The following is a 13,174-nucleotide window of genomic DNA, read 5'->3' as shown; positions in this document are numbered from 1 at the left end:
TTTAATAAGCTAGTCTGTAGCACAAATGAAACTAGTTCCTGAAACTACTGGGGCAAACCAAATCAGAACTACTAAGAATTAAGAGTCTCAGTGTTCTCTGAACTCAGTGGGGGAAAAAGCCCTAGCCTAGGAGTTAAGGAATGTGGGTTGTAGTCCTAGTTCTTGCTGTGTGGTGCTGACTAGGTCACAGCACTGTTTTCTGGGTCTTGGTTTCTTCCACTATAAAACAATGGGGTTGTGGCCGGGCGCGGTGGCTCAAGCCTGTAATCCCAGCACTTTGGGAGGCCGAGACGGGCGGATCACGAGGTCAGGAGATCGAGACCATCCTGGCTAACACGGTGAAACCCCGTCTCTACTAAAAAATACAAAAATCTAGCCGGGCGAGGTGGCGGGCGCCTGTAGTCCCAGCTGCTCGGGAGGCTGAGGCAGGAGAATGGCATAAACCCGGGAGGCGGAGCTTGCAGTGAGCTGAGATCCGGCCACTGCAGTCCAGCCTGGGCAACAGAGCAAGACTCCGTCTCAAAAAAAAAAAAAAAAAAAAAAAAAAACAATGGGGTTGTACTAGCAGCATCTCTAAGGCCCTTTCAATCTCTGACATTCTAGAAGTCTTAGGTAGCTGGACACAGTGGCTCACGCCTGTAATCCCAGCACTTTGGGAGGCCGAGGTGGAAGGATCACGAGGTCAGGAGATCGAGACCATCCTGGTTAACATAGTGAAACCCCGTCTCTACTAAAAATACAAAAAATTAGCTGGGCGTGGTGGCGGGCGCCTGTAGTCTCAGCTACTCAGGAGGCTGAGGCAGGAGAGTGGCGTGAACCCAGGAGGCAGAGCTTGCAGTGAGCAGATTGAGCCACTGCACTCCAGCCTGGGCAACAGAGCGAGACTGAGACTCCGTCTCAAAAAATAAATAAATAAAATAAATAAAATAAAATAAAAGCCTTAGTCAATGCCTGCCCTTTCCCTTGTTACTTACTGAAGAACTCCACTCACTGTCATCCTGGAGGTTCAGTGAGACCACTTACACTGCTCAACACCCTTCTATTTCCCCTTCTCCCCCCAGCACAATGATTCTGCAACAAACTGCCTGGTGTTCAATTGTCAGCCATTTCAAACTGCTAAAGAAGAAATCCTCCCAGCTATTCTCCATCGCCTTTATGATGCTGCAATCCTTGAGCCCACTGTTGCTGCCACTTCCCCCCACCCCCGCCCGTTGTGCTCCTTGCCATCTAACTTCCAAGTTTCTCTTTGCATAAACTTGGGGCTTAGGTAATTAGGAGCCCAATGACATCCAGAAGATTATTTTTAAAGCCAGTGTTCTGACCCCAAGACCTCCTCCCTCCTCTCTCTCCATCAAGAGAAAGATGCTAATTTATGGCCCAGGAAGAGAAGAAGCAGTGTGGCCTTCTATTAATAGTAGCAAGCCAAGAAGCAAGAGATGGATATTCAATGCCTGGGTTTTTCCCTAACAGTTAAGTTGAGCCTTGGTGGAGGTTAGCATGCCCCTTAAGCCAAGGTGGGCTCAGATCCCACACACAAGGTGGCCCTGGAAAGTTACTGCCTCTCTCTGGATTTGATGCTCCCTTTATAAAATGAAAACATATAGTTCATCTCATAAGCCCCCTCTGTCTCTGATAGTGTATGACTATGTGGGGAGGTAGGAACCAGATGAGAGCAAATGCCAGGGCATTACAGGACCAAGCCACCAATCCTGATGCGAACGACAAGCCTTGGAGGAGTGACTCCCAGAGCTTGGGTAGCCTGGGTTGATGCTTCCTCTTTCTTTGCAAAATGCTCTGAAGGGTTGGGACTGGGGACAGGGGTGGGGCTATAAAAGGATGAGGAAGTATCTAAGAGCAGCTGGTTATTCTTCCACTCACCCTGCCCTCCCCTCTCACAGGCAGGTGGATGACTCAGCTGGAGAACAAACTGGCTTCCTGAGGTGGAGTTTCCAGCTTGCCCAGCCCTTCCCCATTCTCCAGTCCCAGTAGAGATGGGGTACGGATGAGTCCATAATTCAACACCCTTTTCTCACCACCCAGCCAACACACACTTGCATTGCTCCATCCTCTGCCCCATATGGAAGATACTTCTCCCTGAGCTTAGCCCCTCCCCCACGCAAACATCAACTTCTCTTTTATCCATATAGGCTCATCCCCTGCTCCAAAGCCAACAATTTATTCCCCAAAACTTTAAAGTAGCCCTCACTTTTCTGGTGAAAATGAGAAGAGGCACTATCAACTGGCTGAGGTTCTTTTAGGCATTGAGCTTCAAAGGCTCTCCTACTGCCCTAACTCAGTCAGTCATGGGATATCCCCAAAAAGCTTAAGAGCTTAGCCTTTTTCTCTCAGCTGGGCTTGGCCCCATAGATCAAAGACATTCCTTGTTAAGGGTAAGGTGGAGCTACTGCAGATACAGTTTGCCTTTAGAGATATGGACAGGAGCACTGGATAACAAGACATGTAGTGAAGGAAAACATCTTGATTGGTATCAAGAGAAGATGGTGTTGAGTCCTGACTAAACTACTTACTAACATTAGGAATTACTTAGCAAATTTTCTGAGCTTCACGTTCCTCATTCTAAATTAGTAATAGTCCTTTCTGCCCAGCCCTATTCACGATGTAACAAGTTTCAAATGACTTAACTGGAATGAAGACTATAAGTGCTACGTAAAGTGGTTATTCCTTGTGTGTTAAAAAATATGCCGTTGAGGCAGCTGCAATAGCCCTTCTTTAAATACTACTAGTCATCAGCTTCCAAACCAGAAGCTCTGTGCCCTATTGCCTTACTCCTTAGCTGGTGAGTTCAGAGAACCCAAAGTGGGACAGATGGGCCACGCTGGGGTTCTTGGACTTACCACCACTTCCTTGTACTAAAAAACTAAACACCCACTAAGAGGCAAATTTATCTGGCTTGGGCAGGTCACAGTCAAGGGCCCACAGCCCCTTTTCCCCATGTGAGCCTCAACCAGCATCTAGGCCTATCTAGCCTCCCTTTAGGCCATGCTGGTGCTGGCTGAGATCGTTCAGTGTCTTGCAAGGATATTTTCTCCTTCTCTCTAGAGTCATATGCTAAAGAGGCCACAATCTTAAGACATGACTAAAGCCAACATCCCTCTCAACTTCTGGGCTAAATTGTGATGGAAAGTGCTCTATGCCTAGTTCTACAGAGTTTGCTCTGCTACTGATAAGTAGTGTGATCCTGAGGAAGTCAATTCCCACTCTAAATCTCATAAGCAATGACTTCCTCATAAGCAATAAGAGGAGGAGGAGAGAGATAATTATTGCTCTACCTATACCACAGAGTGTTGTAAACACTTAAAGGAACTAATGGGTGAACATATTTTTGTACAAGATTGAGGAAACACTACCTGCTGAAACAAACATCAACAGAATGGACATCTACTTTAACAGAAAAGTAAATCCTCTTCCAACCAGTTGCCTTTTATGGGAAATAAGACTACTTGTGGTGGCATACATCTAGCTACTTTGTACATATGGAGTGTTCTGGCTTTCAGGGTCCCAAGGTACATCTAAGTCATCCACTGAGTTGCATTATCACTTTCACTTTTTACCATTTTCATTACTCTCACAAGTTGGAGACAGACAGCATAAATAAATAGCAACCCAAAATGTAAACTGTGGTAGTTCTAGTGACAGATCATCCAAGAATTTCACCATCTGCTACCTTTCACAGAAATTTAGTGCTGAGATGCCTTTTAGATCACTTCTATCAACTCAAGCAACCCAGTGCTTGTGTCTAGTTCCCTTGTCTAGCACAGCCTCACAGATGAAGGTCAGAGCTGCTACATTAGAGTTTACTGCTCTTTCCAGGCAAATCCTGCCTTGCTTGGGACTATGTGCAGGAGAATGGTATAGAGGCTGAAAGAGGGAATCCCCTTTCCTTCCGTGGCTCCTAGTCACTAAAGAACCTTTCTTCCTCCAGTGAAGCTACATTTCATATTTGGAAACCAGCCTGCATCCTTTTGTACTCTGAAGTCTTGGGGATGGTACAACTATACAACTGAGAGGTGGCAGGAGAGGAAGCATGAGCTCTAGTATCAGAAAGATGCTGCTGAAATGGGTTTCAGTTAGCATTGACAAGAACAGGATAAACAACCCAAGAACACGTTATAGGCTTGCTAGAAAACAGGAACTTTCCAAAGGCTAGCTTAAGACTGACGTGCTTTTTACACCTCAATTACACTTCAGTCTACCCTATTCTGATCATGAGCTCCTGGAGGGCAGGGATACTGCTAAGAGTCTGCCACTTATAGGCTGTCAAATTGCTGACATCTGTGCTAAAACATGCACGCCTACTTCTTCTGAACCTAAGCTTCTCAGTCATCGAAAACAATTCAAGCCAGGTGTGGTGGCACGTACTGATAATACCAGCTACTCAGGAGGCTGAGGCGGAAGAATCACTTAAGTGCAGGAGTTTGAGACCAGCCTAGGCAACATCTCAAAAAAGAAGAATTCACAAGAATATCATCACAGAATGCACAGGCCAAGGAGTCCAAAGGCATGGATTCAAGTCTTGGCACTGACATTTACTAGCTGTGTGACTTTAGCTAAGTCACTTCATATCTCTGAGCCTTCATCTCATAAAATGCAACTATCAGCAATCCTTGCAAGAATTTACAAAAATTAAATAATACATGTCAAAGCATATTATGCATATCTTGAATTAATACCTGACTACTAAAAACAAAAATGTTCCTGTCCTCCAAAAACATAAGTTTCTTTGGAAAAAGAACTCTGCCTACCTGGGAGAGCACTTCTCAACACATTTAATAAGTAAATCAATCTTGGATTATCCTGGCTTTTCCAGCCCTAGGATCCTGAAGGCACATAAACTCAACTACAGTCTGCTTCTGGTATTAACATGAAGACTTGTATTCTTGTTTGTCCTAAGAACTCTCTCTTGCCTTGCAGATTACATGAAAGAATCCGTGTGCAGTTCTAGTACTTGTTCCTTGAATAGCAGTGAAAACCCTTACGCCACAATTAAGGACCCACCCATCCTCACCTGCAAGCTTCCAGAAAGCAGCTATGTAGAAATGAAGTCGCCTGTGCACATGGGGTCTCCGTACACAGATGTGCCATCCTTGTCGACATCTAATAAAAATATATATGAAGTTGGTAGGTGTCTCAAATAAGTAACTTAGTGAAGTCAGGGCAATAATGCAGCATTTGAAGTAAAAGCAAGCCCTCTCCACTCACCCCATCTTGACCACACATCCTTCTTTTGTTGTTTTTTAAGGCATCTCTAAGGTGAACTGTCTTTCCTAGGACTGCCCTCCCTCGCTAATGCAGGAATTATTAAGTTGGTACAAATTATTATATACCAACAAAATTATTAGTTGGTACAAATTATTGTACCAACTCTGCTTTAAAAAACACTAGGACTAATATGAAACAAATACCGGGGGTGGAAAGTGGGTGCGCGCGCGCGCGCGCGCACACACACACACACACACACACACACACACACACACACTTCAACTGATTGTTGATACAAATCTCATTTTAAAAAAGAAAGCAATCAGAGACATTGACAAGTTTCTAAATCACCTTCTGCCTTCTCCCAGTTTATGTCCCTGGGCTCACTGATAAGACTCCTACCTCTAGGATATTTTAAATCCTTTTGTGTTGACGAGAGGCTTGGATTTTGACAGCACATTCACTTAGTTTTCCATCTCCTGAGCAAGCCTGAATCCTAAGCCTCATGTATTTGTCATAGATTTATAAATCCCTAGCTCCTTTCCCCAAGTTAAGCAGAACTCTCTTCCTCTCCAACAAGGCAACCAAAGCTAATCTGTTCTCTGAACTCATTTTTCACTATATTTCTTAGAGCCCACAGTCAGTGTGGTCCAAGAAGGTCGCGGTCATAACTCCAGCTATATCCAGAATCCATACGACCTACCTAGGAACAGCCATATTCCTGGTCATTATGACCTCCTCCCAGTAAGACAGAGCCCTGCCAATGGGCCGTCCCAGGACAAGCAATCTTAAGAGGGATAAGCTTCTCTCTTGCAGTGTGCTCTACTGAATATTCTGACTCTCTGAAAGAAGACAATCCCTTGACTTGAAGTAATGGTACAGACTGGCTCCAGCTGCATGTTAGTTATTACGTTCACCTGGAACTAAAGAAGAGCGTCCAGGTGGGACTGGGATAATTGTTCAAGGAATTGTGTTCTCAAAGGCAAATCCTATCACCCACTCAGCCCCAAATGCCCTGGATATGATTTTTAAAACATTTTAAGATATAACAACTCATCAACATCAGCTAAATACAGCTGATACATATATATTTATCTGAAACGTGATATTTTAAAAACATGTAGGTTTAACAAACCTTCCTAGGACAAAAAGGAGACTGGGGAAGGAAGAGGATTACTTTAAAGCACCTAAAACGTATATGTACTTTTGGTTGCTGTTATCATCAACATCTGTTTTATTACTGAAGACAATTAGTACATAGACATGAACTGTTCTTAAATAGAACAGTCTTAAAATATCTGTACATATGTGTCTGGTCCATCAAATTACAACAGCCAAGATTACAGAATCTAGTATATAGTCTTATGCTGACAACTTCCATTTTAAAAAAACAAGACTTTACTTTCTTCTGCCCCGATAGGTTTAAATACACACACAGACACACAGACACACATACACACACACACACACGTATCCAAAGTGCAGCAACAAGTCTGCAACAAGATTCCTAGGGCAGCTTTATCAAATTTTGCCAATTCAAAGTTTAAGGACATTACAAGTCAGTGCTGGCTATGTCATACCTACTTAGTCCATTCAACACCTGAATCATTCCATGTAAAACAGAGCTCTAAGATGATCCTTTAAGTAAGCAGTCACAGACTGGTTGGGATTAAGTATCCCTAAAGACGGCTAGTTGGCCTCCTCATTTTATTTGGTCAGCATCCCTTGACTCAAAAGAATACTTGCTTCCAAGTAGTTCCTCATAAATCTTGGGATTGATGTAGTATGAAACCTAAAAGTATACAGGAAATTGGACAAATGTGGATATAGGAAATTTACATTGCTTAAAGTACATTACGCTTTTTGATGGAACTAAATGAAATGATCAAAAAAAGAATGAACTGTAACCAGTTGCTGTAACGTGATGTAAAAAGTTACTGTAAACAGCAGGGGATATGAAGTCCTTCCACCTTCTATCTTAAAACTACTACTTACTGAGCTAGCCCAATATGCATTACAATGAGCTAATGCTCCAGATCCCAGTATTCAGATGTGTCTGTATCTTCCACTATGAACACAGATAAACTGAGGCTCAGATGAGTCCAAATGAAGTCAAATCCCAAGCCCTAAAGAGAACCTTCTCACAAGAATTAAAAACAAAAAGGGCAAACCTAGGAAGCTAATGGCTACTCCTGTACCACTCTATTCACTGGTACAGTCCAGCCAGTAAAAAACACTTCCAAAAAGATATACAGAAGAGGAACTAAATGATTACAAAGCTGGAATACTGCTACAGCAAGTATGAGAGTTCTGAAACCCTTGATAGAAATTGGAAGCCTGCCATGGAACACAATACTTTGGGCAATAATCAGAAAAAGCAAAAAAATAAATAAATGAGTACATCTCCCCTTCCCACGTCACTCAAGGCATAAGCAAATTTTACTGTTAGAGGAAAATATATAATACTTACATGAATGCTGCATGTGTGCATGGGAACAACTGATTAGCAATAGTAAATTTACTTTCCAAAAAAGCCTTATTAAAATATAAATATTAGAAAATTACTTTGTAGACCCAAGTAAATACTTCTCATACATATGTAGAAAGAAATATAAGTAAGCGGCTTACCTCAGTATTTCAGGGCAGCAAGTGTTTGTGAAGCAAAGATGAAGAAGCATGAAGATGTCAGATCAGCAAGGAGAAACTTCAACTCAATCCCAGGTTTTCTCTTCTTCCCTTATCCTGCATGTATAATAACTGCTGCCTGACAAACTACAAACAAGCAGCATCACTCAAGTTTCAAGTTTCGCCTCTTTTGTCAACTATCCTCTGGGCAAAGGTATTCAGCAACAGGTGGAAAGGCTAGGCACTGAATCAAGAGACTTCAGTGTTACTCTGGTCAAGTTAGTTGCCCTCTCTGGGCTCCTTTTTTTTCTATGCATAAAAAAGGGGAGAAACAGAGAGTGGGAAGACAGCTCTAATAACCCTTCAGGTCTAGCATTCCATGACTTTTTAAGGAAATATAATACAAGTCAAACCAGGCAATACAGAGAAGGGAAAGGCAGAAGGTGTGATTATGGTGACAATAGCTGCCTTCACCTATCGAAGAGTTATCAGTAAAAGACATTTCAATCTTACAAAGCAACTGTTAGAAACTTCTAACACCATCACAAATAGGTTCATGGTCAGCCTAAACATGTGCACTGTGCATTTTATGGGCGACTTTGAAAGATCTCAATTATTTTTCAGAAACTAAATTTTCAGACAAATATGTGTACAATTAAAATGAATGAAAGAAAAACCATTATTGTACAGTAGTATTAATGAGACTGTGAAATGGCAATACTTTTTTAAATCACAGATTTGTAATATATATATATTCACTGTGCAGAGGGATTGTACCTTGTACAAAATAAAACAAATTTCTCAAACTAATTTAACAAGAATGCATACTGTTGTGTTGCAAATGGAAAACACGTTTATAATCTACACCTTAAGTTTAAGGGTAGAACTAACCTACATCCTGCTTGGGCACTTTAAACAGCTGGAAGAACGAAAATTATTCTAGTAGATGCTTGAAAATAAGTGAAAAACTTGTATGGAATTTTTGACAGAGAAGTCTCTTTCTTTAAAATAATAAATGTGAGCACCATATTTTTATTCATGTTCAAAAGTTATTTAAAAATCTCATATACATTCAGTATACTAAAATTAGAGGGTTTCTCAGCTTTCACAAATATTTGGACTCAAAGACAACTATTACAGTTTGTGCTCAGCCCCAGAGGCACAAAGGTACTTATATGGAATGAATAAGGGCCAGTGTAAGGGCCACTTAATTTCTATAAATGCAATGAACAGCTTTCCACGAGTAGAAGTTATCATCCAGTAGAGTTACTATGGGTATATCTGTTTTACAAACTTTAAAGACATAAACTTGTGATCAAACTGGTAAAGCAGCAACAGGGTTACTTTTTAATAAAATACAGATGCTAAAATATAGCTTACTGAGTTCATTCAAATAAGTTTAAAATTCCTCCTTCATAGTTCCAAAGGTTTGTATATAATCCTCATATGTATATAACCCTCATATTCTGAAGACCCATTCATAAGAGATTACTAATAGGTAATTCTCAAGAGCTATGAGTTGACATCTCAGTTAAAGACAAAATATAATCAAGAGTTTTAAGACTAAAAAAGATATTTACTGACAGTAGTATAAGATTATGCACCACAAGTCTCAGAATATTACTCAGTACTACGAATGATAACTAATGGCCAATTGCTGCAAGTTGTGCACTCAGGAATGACACATTAGCCATTCATTTAACCAGAGGGAAGAAAGAAGAGGCCCATTTAATCAATATGCAGCAACAGGAAATGGAAAATCTTTCTATGAAGGGATGAATACATGGGGGGTTCATTGTACTTTTATACTTTCGTATAATTATATATAAGTATATATTTATATAATTGTAATATATAATTCTGTATAATTTTAATAAAAACTTTAAAATTTGAATAATAATTCTCAGCTCCCCAAGCTACACCAGAATGAACCCTAAGATTAGCCCTCTCACTCTTTTAGATGGCCCTCCCTAATTGTCCTGACATGGAATTGTCAAGGGGAGGGGGAGATAGATACTATGAATGTAAATACAGGTTGAGTATCCCCTATCCAAAATGCTTGGGACCAGAAGTGTTTCAAATTTGGGATTTTTTCAAATTTTGGAATATCTGCATATACATAATGAGCTATCTTTGGGATGGGACCCAAGTTTAAACATGCAATTCATTTTACACTTCATATTCACCTTGTACACATAGCCTAAAGGTAATTTTATACAATATTTTTAATAATTTTGTGCATGAAATAAAGTTTGTGTGTATTGAACCATCAGAAAGCAAAGGTGTCACTGTCTCAGCCACCCATGTGGACAATCTGTGGTGGTTTGCAACACCATCATTCCTGACTGTGAATTTCTATACTACCAATAAGTAATTCATTTTCTTACACTTATTCACACATTCACACTAGTATTTACAAAATATGATCATCAATCATTAATACCGGGAAAAAGAATGTGTTCAGGGTAACTAAGCAGCACAGTAGCATCACCAGAGTATCTGTACCAGCAGTTAAACCACCACCACCACCAGCTGGCTTTCAGTCTCCACCTACGATGCTGTTTTGATTGAAAGGTTACTGTACACCTATGCGGGAACACTGAATAAACTGTGTGTGGCGTGCCTGCGTTTTGACTGTGACCTGTCACAAGGTCAGGTGTGAAATTTTCCAACTGTGACATCATGTGAGTGCTCACGTTTTCAATTTTAAAGCATTTTGAATTTTTGGATTAGGGATGCTCAACCTGTATGAAAAAAGCATGTTCCCTGCCCTTGTGGCTCTTACAATGTAGTGACTACCAAAGGAGAGAGATAAATGGAGAGCCCTGGTGATCAGTGGGGTGCTGATTATGTATTTTCTTCCCTGGGCTTACAGAGCTAGAAAGAATAAACAATGCTCTAATCCAAACCCACAGAAAGTGGAAGCTCTGCTCTTTAGCTTCAGTTGTCAGATTCCCTCCTCATTCCACCTTCTGCTTCCCAAGCCACTGTCCAGTCTAGCAGATGGCCTTCCAGATCCTTGGGTCTGAAAGCATGGGGACTGTACAAAGTACGGTACTGTTATTTAGGCATCCACTCTAATGTAAATCAAAACTAGTAAATGAGGACCCCAACTGCCTCCTCCAGAATTGGTTTCACATCAAAGACAGCCTATGGAAAGTGTTGCTTCTTGGGGCTTCCCAGACTGTCCCATCTCAGGCATGATCTTCTACGGTATTCTTCGGCCCATATGATGAAACACTTTGGCACAGAGGCTAGTACAATGGTCAGCAACTTCTTAAAAGATATGACAAGGAACGGTACCCTCTTCCCTAGAGATACCTTAGAAAACGGTATGCTGAGAGATTAGAGGTTGTCAACAGGGGGATAGGCGCTAAAAACACATTATTATTGTGTACATTATTCATTGGGATGAGAGTTAAAAAGATCTGAGATTTTGTGGTTTGGAGCAAGGTTAAGTTCCACTGACTCAAACACAGTAAAGGAATCCTGTTGGCTGCTAATTCTCACGACCATCACTGGTACTGGTAACATAGCAGTTAGCCAATATACATAACATTTTGTGCTCACACCTGTGTCAGAAACTATCCTATAATTAATAAATGTCAAAGACTTGAATTCAAATAATGTTTTGACTATTAGATCACCATATCAACAACCCCAAAATACCATGTATGTCATGTACATGCACACATAAACCTGTACACCTGGATTTAATCACTGGTTCTACTGGATAGCTAGCCTGTGGATTGATCTACCTTCTTGTAGATTCCCATTAAAGAAATAATTTTTTAAAAATTAAACACAAAATGTTTTTAAAAGTTCTCTCCCAGACATTAGTATATTTTAAAGTATATATTAAAAGCCAGCAGTTTTTTTTTTTAACAGCAAAAGCCATAAAACAAGCAGTTCTCAATTTACAATTAATATAGCAGCCCATCAAGTGCTCCTCCCCCTTAGCATATATGGTACTTTGATGCATATTATTGATATTGACAGTCATTTTGCAAATAAATGTTCTGAAAGCTTTCATCCTATTTAAAGGAGTAAACATGGAAATAAAGGTACCATTTTAATCAGGTTATTGTGATAAGACCAAAAACATTCCACAAAGTGTATACCTCATTTTGACTTCTCTATTAAATTTAAATTTGAGTTAGAATGTTAATAATTTGGCTTTAATAGAAGAGAGAGTTCATTCAGAGAATTACAGAGTTAGAGTTGGGATGAATCCCCAGAATTTATCTAATCTGGTACTCTCATTAATTGGAAGAATGTGAGGCTCAAAAATGAAATGACCACAAGAGCCATGACTACAAACTCTTCGTTACTCAGTACAGTGCTCTATCATACCAGCTACTTTCACTCTTTTAACCCACAGTTTACCATATTTTCTAATATATGCTAGTATATTGCCTAGTACACAACATCCTTTCAAATATTCTTTCTTTATTCTCCAATTCACTTTTCAGGAGAATAGATAACCTCAATCATATTGATTCTCAGCCTAATGGTCTCCCTTACATAAGTTATAATGACATTAACATTTTGTATCACTTTATTGTTACCATCAACCTCCTACAGTTTGGGGGGAACCAATCATTCTTTAAAACATTAGAATGACAACTCCAGTTTACTTGGCACATTGTATAGGTGAGTGGGAAAGACCTGTCAAATCCCAGAAAGGGGCGTGGCACCAGCACCACTCAACCAGAAGAAAAATCTCTCTTTGGCGCTAGTGTCATGGCTCCCTATCTGTTCTGCTAACCTATTAAATGATGTGGTGGAAGAGGATCCTTTCACAATCTTTGTTCATTTTTTTATAGAGCAAATGGAAGTCATACATAACCTTTTACAAAATTCATTTTTTGTTGTTTTCCAGGTTTGTGATATTTGTGAGACATCAGAAAATCAATTTATATTTTTTTCCTCTGTTAAAACAAACAAAGCAAGCCCCCTAAACTGAAACCTAACAGGATAGAATAAGTTCTTAATTATCCACCCAGCCTTTGAATTATTTTGCTTTCGGTGTGGGCCAAAACTAAGTAGTACAGCTTCTTCTCTAAGGTAGATGGAAGAGATTATAACAATAGCTCAAGCCCACTAAAAGCATTTGTATTTTATAAATACAAGTCAGCAAAGACAAAAATTAAGATATTCATTTTCTCAATGATCAAAGAAATGTGACCAGCTCTGATGGGCAACCCAAACTCAAGAAGTCTAACTTTTCTGCAGAACCCTTCAGAACTTAAAAGATCACTGATGTAAGGTCACTAGCTGGCACCTCTTCTTATAATTACAATTTAACATAGTCAATGCAATGGGCAAT

The 13,174-nt window shown here is 40.2% G+C and overlaps 1 protein-coding gene across 5 annotated transcripts in view; it reads left to right on the top strand.

Annotated features, from left to right (window-relative positions):
- MEGF11 (multiple EGF like domains 11) overlaps positions 1 to 8,655 on the top strand; it is a 379,715-nt gene extending 371,060 nt beyond the window's left edge. For 4 of the 5 annotated variants that reach the window (XM_050795920.1, XM_050795919.1, XM_050795918.1 and 1 more), the window contains 2 exons: positions 4,933 to 5,139; positions 5,852 to 8,655. In XM_050795920.1, coding sequence (XP_050651877.1) covers positions 4,933 to 5,139; positions 5,852 to 6,012 — 368 coding nt within the window. In that variant the 3' untranslated portion in view covers positions 6,013 to 8,655. Of the gene's footprint in view, positions 1 to 1,898; positions 2,196 to 4,932; positions 5,140 to 5,851 lie in introns of those variants that run through there. The other variant, XM_050795924.1, reaches the window with a different exon arrangement.
- Positions 8,656 to 13,174: the final 4,519 nt, after the last annotated feature.

The sequence above is a fragment of the Macaca thibetana genome, chromosome 7 (genome assembly GCF_024542745.1).
Source record: "Macaca thibetana thibetana isolate TM-01 chromosome 7, ASM2454274v1, whole genome shotgun sequence".
NCBI classification, from domain to species: Eukaryota; Metazoa; Chordata; class Mammalia; order Primates; family Cercopithecidae; genus Macaca; species Macaca thibetana.
Note: the sequence above shows the minus strand (reverse complement) of the source record. Positions and strands in the feature narration are given on the sequence as shown.